This window comes from Eleginops maclovinus, chromosome 17 (assembly GCF_036324505.1).
Source record: "Eleginops maclovinus isolate JMC-PN-2008 ecotype Puerto Natales chromosome 17, JC_Emac_rtc_rv5, whole genome shotgun sequence".
Classification (NCBI taxonomy): domain Eukaryota; kingdom Metazoa; phylum Chordata; class Actinopteri; order Perciformes; family Eleginopidae; genus Eleginops; species Eleginops maclovinus.
This window is the reverse complement of record NC_086365.1, coordinates 7670527-7682320: the sequence shown is the minus strand read 5'-3', so window position 1 is coordinate 7682320 and position 11794 is coordinate 7670527. Positions and strand designations below refer to the sequence as shown.

At 38.9% G+C, this 11794-nt stretch overlaps 2 protein-coding genes across 2 annotated transcripts; both read left to right on the top strand.

The window, feature by feature from the left end:
• The first annotated feature begins 387 nt into the window (after positions 1 to 387).
• On the top strand, positions 388 to 7923 carry metap2a (methionyl aminopeptidase 2a). The gene is made up of 11 exons (XM_063905293.1): positions 388 to 583; positions 2522 to 2617; positions 2715 to 2777; positions 2945 to 3047; positions 3536 to 3697; positions 3988 to 4169; positions 5573 to 5667; positions 5752 to 5848; positions 6176 to 6279; positions 6428 to 6543; positions 6938 to 7923. Exons 1-11 carry the CDS (start codon positions 427 to 429, stop codon positions 7188 to 7190), a joined length of 1428 nt encoding a protein of 475 aa, XP_063761363.1. The 5' UTR covers positions 388 to 426; the 3' UTR covers positions 7191 to 7923.
• An 857-nt stretch (positions 7924 to 8780) lies between these two features.
• LOC134879043 (uncharacterized) lies at positions 8781 to 11663 on the top strand. The gene is made up of 2 exons (XM_063905294.1): positions 8781 to 9267; positions 9658 to 11663. The coding sequence occupies exons 1-2, from the start codon at positions 8862 to 8864 to the stop codon at positions 10671 to 10673; spliced, it is 1422 nt and encodes a 473-aa protein (XP_063761364.1). The 5' UTR covers positions 8781 to 8861; the 3' UTR covers positions 10674 to 11663.
• The last annotated feature ends 131 nt before the right edge of the window (positions 11664 to 11794 follow it).

Sequence of the window (11794 nt, the reverse complement as noted above, 5' to 3'; positions counted from 1 at the left end):
AGTTTATCAGTTCATTTATATTCAGCAGAGATTATTCCCTCATTAGGACCACTATTCAGTGCCATGGTGCACAGGCTACCATTCAGCTGATTCAGCATGTTTTACTTTGTGCTGCCTCCAAGTGCTCACATCAAGCTCCGATTTCTGGTGTGACATATTTAGAAGTCCAGTACTAAAATGGGATTTTAAAAATGGTTTATAGTAAAACATTTTTTTTAAAGCACGTTTTGCTCAGTTTTCCTTCATTTCTTACCCCCCCAAAAAGCAAAAACGTTCTTTTACATCATTGTAAATACATGTAAACCCAAGCAGAAGATAAATTATGTGATTTAAAAAAAAATGTATAACCGAGTTTCCCTGAAGGCAGCTTTGCACACAGCACTCCCACAGTCCCTTGCGCTTCCTTTTCCAACAGCGCCTGTGATCATGGCGGACGTGGTGGCGGAGCAGGTAGCGGAGGAGAAAACCGTCCCTGACCGGGAGCTGAACGGGGAGGCAGAGGAGATTGAGGAGGCTGAGCCCGTTGGGGAGGCAGCGAAAAAGAAGAAGAAAAAGAAAAAGAAGAACAAGTCAGCAGCGACAGGTGAGGCCGGCTCAGTTTGTGGCTAACAGACTAGCAGAGCTAATGTTACTTATTAGCAAGTAGTCGAGCTAAGTTAGCCGCAGTTACACGTGAAAAACAGGGAAGTGACGGTAAGGTGCCTTCAAAATAAAGGCTGCCACAAGTCAAAAGTTGTTATTTTTAATGGATTGTAAATAGGTAATACAAGAATATAGATTGTAAGACCCTATTTTCAAAAGTGTTTTCGGGTCATTTTTTATTTTTATTTTGCAAGACACATTTTATTTGGTGTGATAAAATTCATCACATAGACAAAAAGAAACATAGTGTTATCTATTTCTTTATATTTAAAGAAATAAAGCGACTACAAGAAACAACTGAAATATTTTTTCATGTGTATGTAGACACTAATACGTGTCAGATATATATATTTAATTTGATTACAGTTTAATTAATTTTCAATTTTACACAATAGGAACCGCAGATTGAAACTATCCCTACACAATATCAGATTGAAGAAATAAAATATAAACAATTATAGCTGATTACTGTTAAAAGATAAATTAAAATAAAATAGAAAAAAAACAAATCCAATTATTTTAATGTTAAATTAAATTATTACTAATGCCAAACAATTAATTATTTTAACATTTGTAATGTTTGAAGCGTAGTGTCAAATGAATATAACTTGATTCAAAATAATGTTTGTAAGATAGTCAGTGTCTGACTTTCGCTTGTCATACCTTCGCTTGTCTAGTCAGCATCGTAAAAATCCATCTTTAAAAAAATCTACTGTTTATTTTGAAAGACACACCGGAAGTGTGGTGTTGAAACATGTGGCTTCACGGTGATTCTCATTAGCCATGCGGGTTGAGGGCAGTGTGGGTGGTGTGTTGCTGTCAGGCCTTACAAAACACGCCGGGCTTCTGTCAGAAACAGTACCATTTAACCCTGCAGATACACGAAGTACTTTACTGCTTGTTTTGATGATAACAAAAATAATCAGCTTATCTAACTGATGTTTTAACTTACTGTTTTCCTTGCCGACTGCAATGAGCCTCAGCCAAGTTTTTCTTGTTTCGTAAGTGCTCTTTTGCCAGAGTTGTTATGTAAGAAAAACTCACCCGATGGATCTCTAAATAAATCAACTACATCAAAACATTACGAACCTATGATTAAGATACCCTGACAGAGCAAATTCAACAATATTACTTTCAATATAGAGATATATTACTTAATATTTAATGTGCAGAGCTTACAAAACAAACCCCACGAATATTTAAAACCATGTTTAGTACAATTTGTCAATGCTTTTGTTACATAACTAAATCTTTAGAAATAATACCTACCTGAAAACCTATTTGTCATTGGAAAAATGATTGCTTAATTGACAAAAAAAATCAATCGCCTATAACCTATATGGTTTTTCACATTTAACTGTATATCTTTGGGTGTAGGAATGACAAAACAAGACGTTTTTTAGGAAATTACCTTGGACTTTGAGGAACTGAATTATAGTGAAATTTCATTCTTTAAACGTAATGATTATTCCTTAATCTAGAAAATAACTGACAGTAAAAACAATATTTGTATTCAGTTTTAGTTCTTGTCCTTTCGAATTGAGTACTAGACCCTTTACAAAACCTTAGAGGTGTGTCACATTTTGGGCTGAAGTGGCATGTTTTGTTTAGTGTTGTGGGAAAGCATTTAGTGTCATCTAATTATAATTAAGCTCCCCTGTTTACAGCTGAGTCAGCCACATTTTTGCTGAGTTTGACTCCTTTTAAGTAACACTCAACATCTATAATGGTTAATTAAGTTCGCTGCCACTTTGACAAAGCAGTATGGTGAAAAACCTGGTTTTCACTTTGATTTAGAGGAGCTTTTTGGCTGCTTTAAGTAGATTTTCGTTGGTCTGTTTATCTCTACTTGTTATTGATGATCTTTTTGCTGCTGCAGGAATTGAAGAGCAGGCTGATGGAGTTGCTGAGGTGAGCAAACAGCTGGAGAAGCAGGCGATAGAAGACAAAGAGAAAGAGGAGGATGGCGAAGAAGGTAATTGTCTGAATCAACTGATAAAACACACATCATCCTCCCTAAACAATATTCATGCATCATGTGAGCGTTACACTCCATATTTTCAATCACACAGATGGAGATGATGGAGAAAACTCGGCAGGGAAAAAGAAGAAGAAGAAAAAGAAGAAGAAAGGACGTAAGTGGACCACATTTAAATGAGTCAATGCTGCAGAAAAATATGTTTGGAGTAAAGATTTATTTCAGCACTGCAGTACTGTGAAGAAAATCCCTGACTCTTCTCTATTCGAACAGTTGAAACAAGGATTTACTCTCCCTAGATGAAGTTTTGTCTTTTCTTTCCAGCCAAAACTCAGACTGATCCTCCATCTGTTCCCATCTGTGAGTTAATTCCAAGCGGAGTATTCCCCATTGGACAGGAGTGTGAATACCCCACCTTACAGGATGGGTAAGAACAACAACACACACACACACACACACACACACACACACACGCACATCTCTATTAGAATGTTGGCCAATCTCATTTTTGGGGGTTTTATACATTGAACTTGCAGGCTTTATCCATTTGTTTGTTTTTCTACTTGTAATCTCTCTTTTCCCCCTTTTATCTTCCTATAAAGCATTGTTCACTTTAATTCTTCATCTTTGCAGGTCACATGTGTAAAAACTGCTTGCACATGTCTGGGCCAATTATTCAAATGTAAAAGTGGTTTTGATATAGTGGAAACTTTGTTGAACTCAGGAATGACAGAACAACCCCTGGTCGGGTGATATGAGTCAGGTGTTGTTTTTTTATTGTGCTGTAAAATAATTTCCTGCCTGCAGCGTTATAATATGTACTTTCACCTCTGACTGTGCAGCAATGCTCCACTTCTAATAAAGCCATCTTCTTCTCTTGAGGCCTAAAATAAATGTGTGGTGCTCTCCTCTCAGTCGCAGTGCAGCGTGGCGTACGACCAGTGATGAGAAGCGGGTCATGGACAAAGCCAACGAGGAGGTGTGGAACGACTTCAGGCAGGCAGCCGAGGCCCACAGACAGGTCCGGCAGCACGTCCGCGGCTTCATGAAGCCTGGCATGACCATGATTGAAATCTGGTGAGGCTGGGCTCTTCACTTTGATCTTCTTCATCAGTATTATTTAATATTTTGAGTTGTTGTATTGCCATTGATTTGCCCTGTTATTCAGCACTGCTAAAAATGAAAGCTGCAGTTGTGGGATGTAAGGTATCTGTCTCAGTAATCTGAAGGGAGACCCTGCCTTGTTTTTAGCCAAAGCTATTTTTGTATATTCAACATTGGGAGAACATGCTTCTGCATTTTTTGCTAAATTCCCAGATGAATATTTCTTTATTTCCACTTCTAATTCATCTCCCCTTCTCCCCCAGTGAGCGATTGGAGGACTGTTCCCGTAAGCTGATCAAAGAAGACCGTCTGAACGCTGGCTTGGCCTTCCCCACCGGCTGCTCCCTGAACCATTGCGCTGCCCACTACACCCCCAACGCCGGAGACACCACCGTGCTGCAGTACGACGACGTCTGCAAGATCGACTTCGGCACACACATCAACGGTACCGTGGGATTACACTTTGTGCTGATGATGAAAAGTGATGCACTCTGTATCCATTATGGAAAGACATTTGAGCTTAGGCTTGAGGTTCACATTTAGTTGTAGCTAATGGAGTTTCGTTCATTACAGTACAGAATGAAAATCAATTGTCTGACTCGGTAAGCTCCGTACTGATGGGTAATTCATCACGATGGTTTGATTTAGTAACCATTTACAAATTTGATCTTCTGTTGTAAGTGCTGAATGATTTCAATCTAAGTACCAGGAATCAAACTTTTTTATAACAATTTTATGGTTTAGGTCACATAAAAATGTGAACATCAGTCACACTTAAGGTTGAATACCCAAGGATCGAAATGGAAATAAATGGTTGTCTGAAATAATAACAAATGCATGCATAGATCACAAACACAGGATAAAGATCTGAAAAGGGTTAGCTGTGATGTCATGATATGCTGTTACAAACTGTAGGCTGCTTTCTTTAATATAACTTCAATAATTTAAGTTAAACGGGTTGTCTAATTCAGATATAAAAATATCATTTTGTATTATGACAGTTTCCATCTGCTCTGCTGATATTCTGCTGATGCTTGGATTAGGGCTGTCAGTTAAACGCGTTATTAACGGCGTTAACGCACCTTCCTTTTGACGGAACTACTTTTTTTAACGCGTGTGCGTTCTGTGACCCTCGGCCCGCTCCGTAGCTTAAGAAAATATCAGGAAACAACGGTAACGTTGTGGATCACAGCAGAAACACACTACAAATGGAGAAAGAAAAGTCACTTTTGAATGGAAAGTTGAGCTACAAAGCCCTGCCGGGTGGATTTCTCGACAAGACCGAGGTAATATGTACGTGCTGCAAAGTGAATTAAGTTTCCTCCGGAGTACGCCGAGTTTAAAATATCACTCGCTGACCAAGCATAGCGCTGATTCAGAGACCCCACAGAGGACATCATAATAGCTAAATGGTGGCTACAGACTGTAGGTCAGTGAACACTGTGGAGCATGAGGCTCTGCTAGAGTCAAAACGACCTTCTTAGGAGCCTTGGAGAGCCGCCGCTGTAAAACGGATTCATAACTTCGTCGCAGATTGTTGCAATAACAAGGATGTTACTGTCTGAATAAATACAATTACATTATTTATAATGAATAATAATTATAACTTATAATAATAAACATTGTTTATTTATTTTAAACATAATTTGCGATTAATTATAAAGCAACCATATTTATCCACCTTCAAAAGCTTGAAAAATATCCTTTGTAAGGTACATTTAGAACAGATAAATAATGTGCGATTAATCGCCATTAAATATTTTAATCGACTGACAGCACTAGTTTGAATACTAAAACCAAACAGAATAGGTCAACTAAAAGATGTTTTCTCTCTTCGTTTACTTTCAGGGCGGATCATTGACTGTGCCTTCACTGTCACATTTAATCCAAAGTATGACAAGCTGCTGGAGGCAGTGCAAGACGCTACCAATACTGGAATTAAAGTATGACGAACACAAACGCACCCCCCTCTGATGTTTGTATCTGTTTTTGCCTGGAGCTCATGATTTCCTGCTTGTTTGTTGCAGAACGCTGGCATTGATGTGCGTCTGTGTGATGTTGGAGAGGCCATTCAGGAGGTGATGGAGTCATATGAAGTGGAGCTTGATGGCAAAACATACCAAGGTACCTTCTTATTACACACTCAGTCATTGCGTACAAAGCCATTTTGTAGCGATCCCAAACAGAGTCCTGTTAATGTTATTTATCTGCTGATGAAGTCTGATACTTCTACATCGTTCCTACAAAGACAAACATATATTTGAAATAACCATCCCAACGTTATGTTTCTTTGTTTTTCCTATCTTTTCCCCCTCCTAGCTCAGCATTAAAAATTCACAATCGATAAGAAAAGTAAAACATCTTCACTATCAAAAGTTCAACCCCCTGATCTCAATTCATTCATTTGTGTAGCATTTCTTGTTGTTAATTCATGAACCTTTTCTGTTCCAGTTAAGCCGATCCGAAACCTGAACGGTCATTCAATCGGTCAGTACAGAATACACGCTGGAAAGACTGTGCCCATCGTTAAAGGAGGAGAAGCCACCAGGATGGAGGCAAGCTATATTTTATGGTCATCATTTCACTACATGTTTGAAGATAAGGGCTCATATTTGAGAATGTTTATCATCTCTGTGATTAAAATGAAGCATTGTAAAATAAATCAAGTCTTGGTGTTGTTAATTGTTTTTTTGCATCATGTAGGAGGGAGAGGTTTATGCCATCGAGACGTTTGGCAGCACAGGAAAAGGAATGGTGCACGACGACATGGAGTGCTCTCACTACATGAAGAACTTTGACGTCGGACACGTTCCCATCAGGTAGGAATCTGCCTTCATGATGCATTCCTGCACCAAAACATGCAGCTTTTGTTCATTTTAGTGTACTGTTGTCCGTCTGATACAACCCCGCAAGATTAATAAATACCTTTTGTGATTATCTATTAACCTTATGCATCTGGTCAACATATTTTGCAATATCCCACAAATCCCACCCTGAAATCGTAAAAAGGCACACTTGCTACTTGCCTTAAATTTCAGAAAATTCACACCAAATGCAAATAAGAAAGACACCGGTCACACATGGGTCACATTGCCCAGTTCAAAGAGGTATCATCAACCAGTTTTAAACAATGTAACTGAGTCCCGTGAATATTTAAATCATGTTCTAAAATAACAAATGTGTCCGTCCCCGTCCCCCGTCCCCGCTCTCTAGGCTGCCAAGAGCAAAGCACCTTCTGAACGTCATCAACGAGAACTTCGGCACGTTGGCGTTCTGCCGGCGCTGGTTGGACCGCCACGGAGAGAGCAAGTACCTGATGGCCCTGAAGAATCTGTGCGACCTGGGCATTGTGGACCCCTACCCCCCTCTCTGCGACACCAAGGGCTGCTACACCGCTCAGTTCGAGCACACCATCCTGCTCAGGCCCACCTGCAAGGAGGTGGTGAGCCGGGGAGACGACTACTGATGACCCTGCCCTGCAACAGCACCAAACACACCCCATGTCCCCTCCCCGTTAGCAGCTCCTCCGGAGAAACAAAAGAAAACTTCTAAATCAGGATGTGGAGCCGCTCTGAGGGATGCCAAATGTTCAATGCACTACTCGCAGCTTGCAAGGAGGAAAGACTGGCTTTCTAAGTTTTCTATCATCACCCACAGCTAAAGAAATCGTAAACAAGCCAACACGTTCTGTCTGGGGAAGTTGTTTTTCCTGCAGATGTCATTTTACAAAAGAACTGTCAAACTTTTATTTAAGCTGCTACTTAGTGCACCCCCAGTATTCAAGAGACAGTATACCTCCCTTTTCATGTTCAATGTTTTCTTTGGCTCCACTCTGAGCCTCCAGTACTTTAGTGCTCGAGTTAAATCAAGCACAAATGCTACTGATGGGTTAAAGAAGTGTTAGGCCAATGCATGGCCAGGAAATCTTTGCAAACAGACAACTCCTAACATGTAAAGCTCTGGTGCTGTTTAATACATCTTCACCGTGCATCTGCAGCTTTATGTTTTGCTTCTGTCACACCGGGAGGGAACTCTGCACTCTGGCCCTTTTCAATCTTCGTTTCTTTGATATTTATGAAATATCTTTGAAATGTTTGCTGCCACTGTTTGTTCCTCAATTATAAAATGCTTCATTTTGAACTCCCTGAAAATGTTTTTGTAAGGAAAAAAAAAATATTAAAAATGATTTTGCTCAGTGAGGTTCTGTCTGCTTTTTCTGATGTCTCGAATCACAATCACAAGAAATACTACTCGAGTGTTTTACTTATATATTTTTAGATCAATACTACTCCTCTTTCCAATATTTTAGATTGATAAAGGTAGAAACGTTTTTCTGGCAAAGCAGCTTTTTTTTGTGTACTCCAATTTATCATTATTGATTATTGCTAAAGGCAGTAGTTGAACACCATAGCTTAGTGTTTTCAATTAAGGCAGCAATTAGTGATTGCACTTTTATCGTGTACATCGTTTTTATTTGTCATGAGTATTTAAACTGGAACAAAGAAGTGATAAAGTTCCCATCACATTTCATTTTCAAAATGCTTGCATCGTCTAGCTAACAGTCTTAACGGTGCAGGAATGTTGTATTTGTACTCACTGTCTGAACACATGCAGAATAAGGGCTGATTTGCACCATTGATTGCTGCTAAATGCAGTCACCAGCAACTATGTCTAGAAAAAAATAAAATAAATGTTTTGTGAAAACATCTGATAAGAATCAAAGAGGCCCATATACTGAAACTAGAAATGAGTCAACTGGTTTGAATCAAAATTTCAACAGAAGAAACACATTCAGAACTTAAAGTAAAACATTAGAGAAGTGCTGTGCAGATATAAATACAACATTGATTTAATAAATGTGTTGCACAACAACTCAATTTCTACATGCTCTAGACTAGACATTGCAATAATCACAAATATATATTAAAGTTAAGGGTCTGTATTTGTGCATGACTTTCTGTTTCGACATGTGGCAGCATGCACCTTTAATGCTTCTTAGCAGGCTAACGGTAAAACCATAGAAGAAGAAGCAGCCTGTTATCTGCTTCCGGTTACAAGCGCGCATGCAAAGACAGAAAAGAAACAAACCGAGATTACCTATAAACAACTTTAAACTTGCTAATAGGCCGTTTAAAAAATGAGCTCAGGATCAGCATGCTCCGTGCGTGGCTGCCACAACAATTCACAGAAACTGAAGGAATTTGCCGAAACTTTTTGTTTAGTTCATGAAAAACTTAGGCAGCAATGTCCGTGCCCCGCGCTGTACTTCATGCACTCCATGCCGCGGAAAGAGGAGAGGGAGGCAGCGTGGCTAGCGGCTCTGAAGCTCAAACGACGCCCGAAGAAAGTGTACGTTTGCTCCTTCCACTTCGTCGATAAGAGACCCACAGTGCTGCACCCGGACCCAGAGCTCTTCCTGGGGAATGAACTGCCTCCACCACCGAAGAGGAGGATAGTAGTCAGGGGACTAAGAGAGAAAAAGTCTCGACCTGATTCCTGCCTTAATGTTCATCAAGACGGTGACGATGCTCATAGTTTAAACGGTAATACAGTAAATGATATTAGTTTTTTTAGGTGAAACATCACGGGCAGAAACAGGTTTAAAATAAAGTATTTTAACATTAGATTTATTTTAACAAACAACTAAGAAAGTCATAGAATCAATCATCTACCTTTCAGAATATGTAAATCATACAGGCAGGCTGAGATGAATGTGTTTAGGTCAAATAACAATTTATTTTCTGTTGATGATTTTTCTGTGAGTCCACAAATCCTTTCACTTCTCCTAATTAATAAATGCTTTTTAATTATTACATTTTTTCCCACCAATCTAGTCCAATAGCTCTTCAGTAGTCCTACCTTTGGGAAACTTATGGTTATTCAGTGTGTGTCATCGCTATGTTTTGTTCACTCTTTTACATTGTGCTTGTCAGGCTGCTCAGTGGACTTCGCTAAGACCATCTCAGATCCTGCTGGCATCTTAAGTTCTGAAGATCCCCCTGCCCCACAGCATTGCTCAGTTCACACACAGTGGAAAGACCCTTCTCAACTGGATCATGATTATGCCAAGAGGGTTGGCGTGAAGAATATGCACGATCAGACGACTCAGTGTGACGAGATTGGGTACTTCTTGCTTCAAAACGACTCCGATGCTTTGCTCTACACTGGCGTTTCTTTAGAGACTTTTAACATCCTTTTGTCAACACTGGAAGGACACGCCTTCAATCCGTTTACACTGCCTGTTCGAGATCAAGTTCTTCTGACCCTCATGAAACTAAGGACCAACCGTGTGATGGCTGATCTCAGCAAACAGCTTCATATATCACAAAGCATGGCTTGCAAAATAATCCCATATTGGATTGACAAACTGGACGAGGTTTTGCGACCTCTAATTCCGTGGCTTCCCAAAGAAACTATTGAAGAAAACCTGCCTGAAGAATTGATTGAGGATTTCCCTGACCTAACATGTATTTTAGACTGCAGTGAGATCCTTTTACAAAAACCCCGTAACCTTTATTCACTTAACACAATGAAATACCAGGTAGCTTATGCCCCATGTGGACTAATCATGTTCATCTCTGCGGCATACGGAGGGCATTGCAGTGACACATTCATAACAAAGAACTCAGGAATATTAAACTACTTGAGGCCTGGAGATGAGGTCATGGCAGTTCGAGGGTTTCCTATAGAAGATCTGCTGATCAAGCACGATGTTGACTTGGCCAAGCCGTTTTACACAAAGCAATGTGGTCAGTCAACTGAGAAATGGTTGACGTGCACTAGACAAATGGCACGTGTAAGAGTTCATGCGGAAAGAGCAATCAGACGTCTGAAAGTTTACAGAATATTAACGCAGGTTGTCCCGCGTTCGATGGCTGCTAAAATCGACAAAGTTCTGAGAATATGTGCCGCTCTTGTCAATTTAAGAGAGGGTCACATTCGTGACTAACTATCATTGGAATAAATATGAATGGCTTTCAAGAACATTTTAAAGCACCAGGGAAAGGCAGTAATGTCCTGGAAATCTGTGTAAATTATATAAAGTTTCTCAGATATTTTTTGCAGCTGAAGGGGTATGTTTAGAAAGCTCCAGTTTATAATGCATTATAAAGTTTAAGTTATTGTGTTTTTATTTACATTTACTTGTTACTCTTTATGCCATTTTGTCTCTATGTTGAAAGGAGAAGAATAGTATGTGACAAATGTAATGTAATTTTTGTCTTTTTGTATTGTACTTTTCAATTGTAGTAGTCAAATCTACTCTTTCAAACATGTTGTAAATCTTTTCATTCTTAGATCTGAGTATTAACAACTATGATTGATGTTGACACTGAAAGAATTGATTTACACAGCTCAACCGTATCAGGCATTTCAAATCTTCTGACATGATGCAAAATAAGATGGCATTTATTAATTATTATATAGTTTCACAAGAGAGGTAAACAAGTAAACTAATTGTATTATATTTTTGTATCTGAAAGTGTGCAGAATTCAGTTGTATTAGGCAAAATGGACACTTATTTTTAAATAAACCAATTAATACTGTCATTACCATTAATAGTTTCTCTTATTTTGTGTAATGATTGTTTTATTTATTACAATTCCTGTGTGCATATATGTTCAAAATGGTACCCGAGTTAGGATAAGATAGGTCTATTTCCTTTTTAATTACTAAAAAAAGCGTTAGTGTTAATAAACCAAAAAATGCTGTGCATAGCGCGTGCATGTTCAGGAAGTCGAGAGTGGGTAGAGTATTTTAGTTAAAGCGTAACGTTTATACTTATTTATCAACTGGACAACAAACTGTGAGTAACACATACTTTGCTTACATTTCCTTTTGATGTATAGCTTGATTGTGAATGTTTTTTGTGTTCAATTAACGATCAAGACCTCCTCTTATATCAAAATATTGATATCAAATAGGATTATGCGCCAGAAAATGGTAAATGAACTAAAGATACAGATGCAACTGTGTTCCCTGATCTTAAATACATGCATGATGTCTCAAAATATATTCACATTCATGTTATTGAGTAGTTTGTTTAATGCTTTGGAAAACGTTGGTGCCAA

Bases quoted from the DNA above. Each gene is read 5' to 3' on its own strand.
- LOC134879043 (XM_063905294.1), top strand. From the start codon at position 8,862: ATGAGCTCAGGATCAGCATGCTCCGTGCGTGGCTGCCACAACAATTCA. The intron at 9,268-9,657 runs GTAATACAGTAA...TGTGCTTGTCAG, and splicing joins CGATGCTCATAGTTTAAACG to GCTGCTCAGTGGACTTCGCT.
- metap2a (XM_063905293.1), top strand. From the start codon at position 427: ATGGCGGACGTGGTGGCGGAGCAGGTAGCGGAGGAGAAAACCGTCCCT. The intron at 3,048-3,535 runs GTAAGAACAACA...CTCTCCTCTCAG, and splicing joins TACCCCACCTTACAGGATGG to TCGCAGTGCAGCGTGGCGTA. The intron at 3,698-3,987 runs GTGAGGCTGGGC...CTTCTCCCCCAG, and splicing joins ATGACCATGATTGAAATCTG to TGAGCGATTGGAGGACTGTT.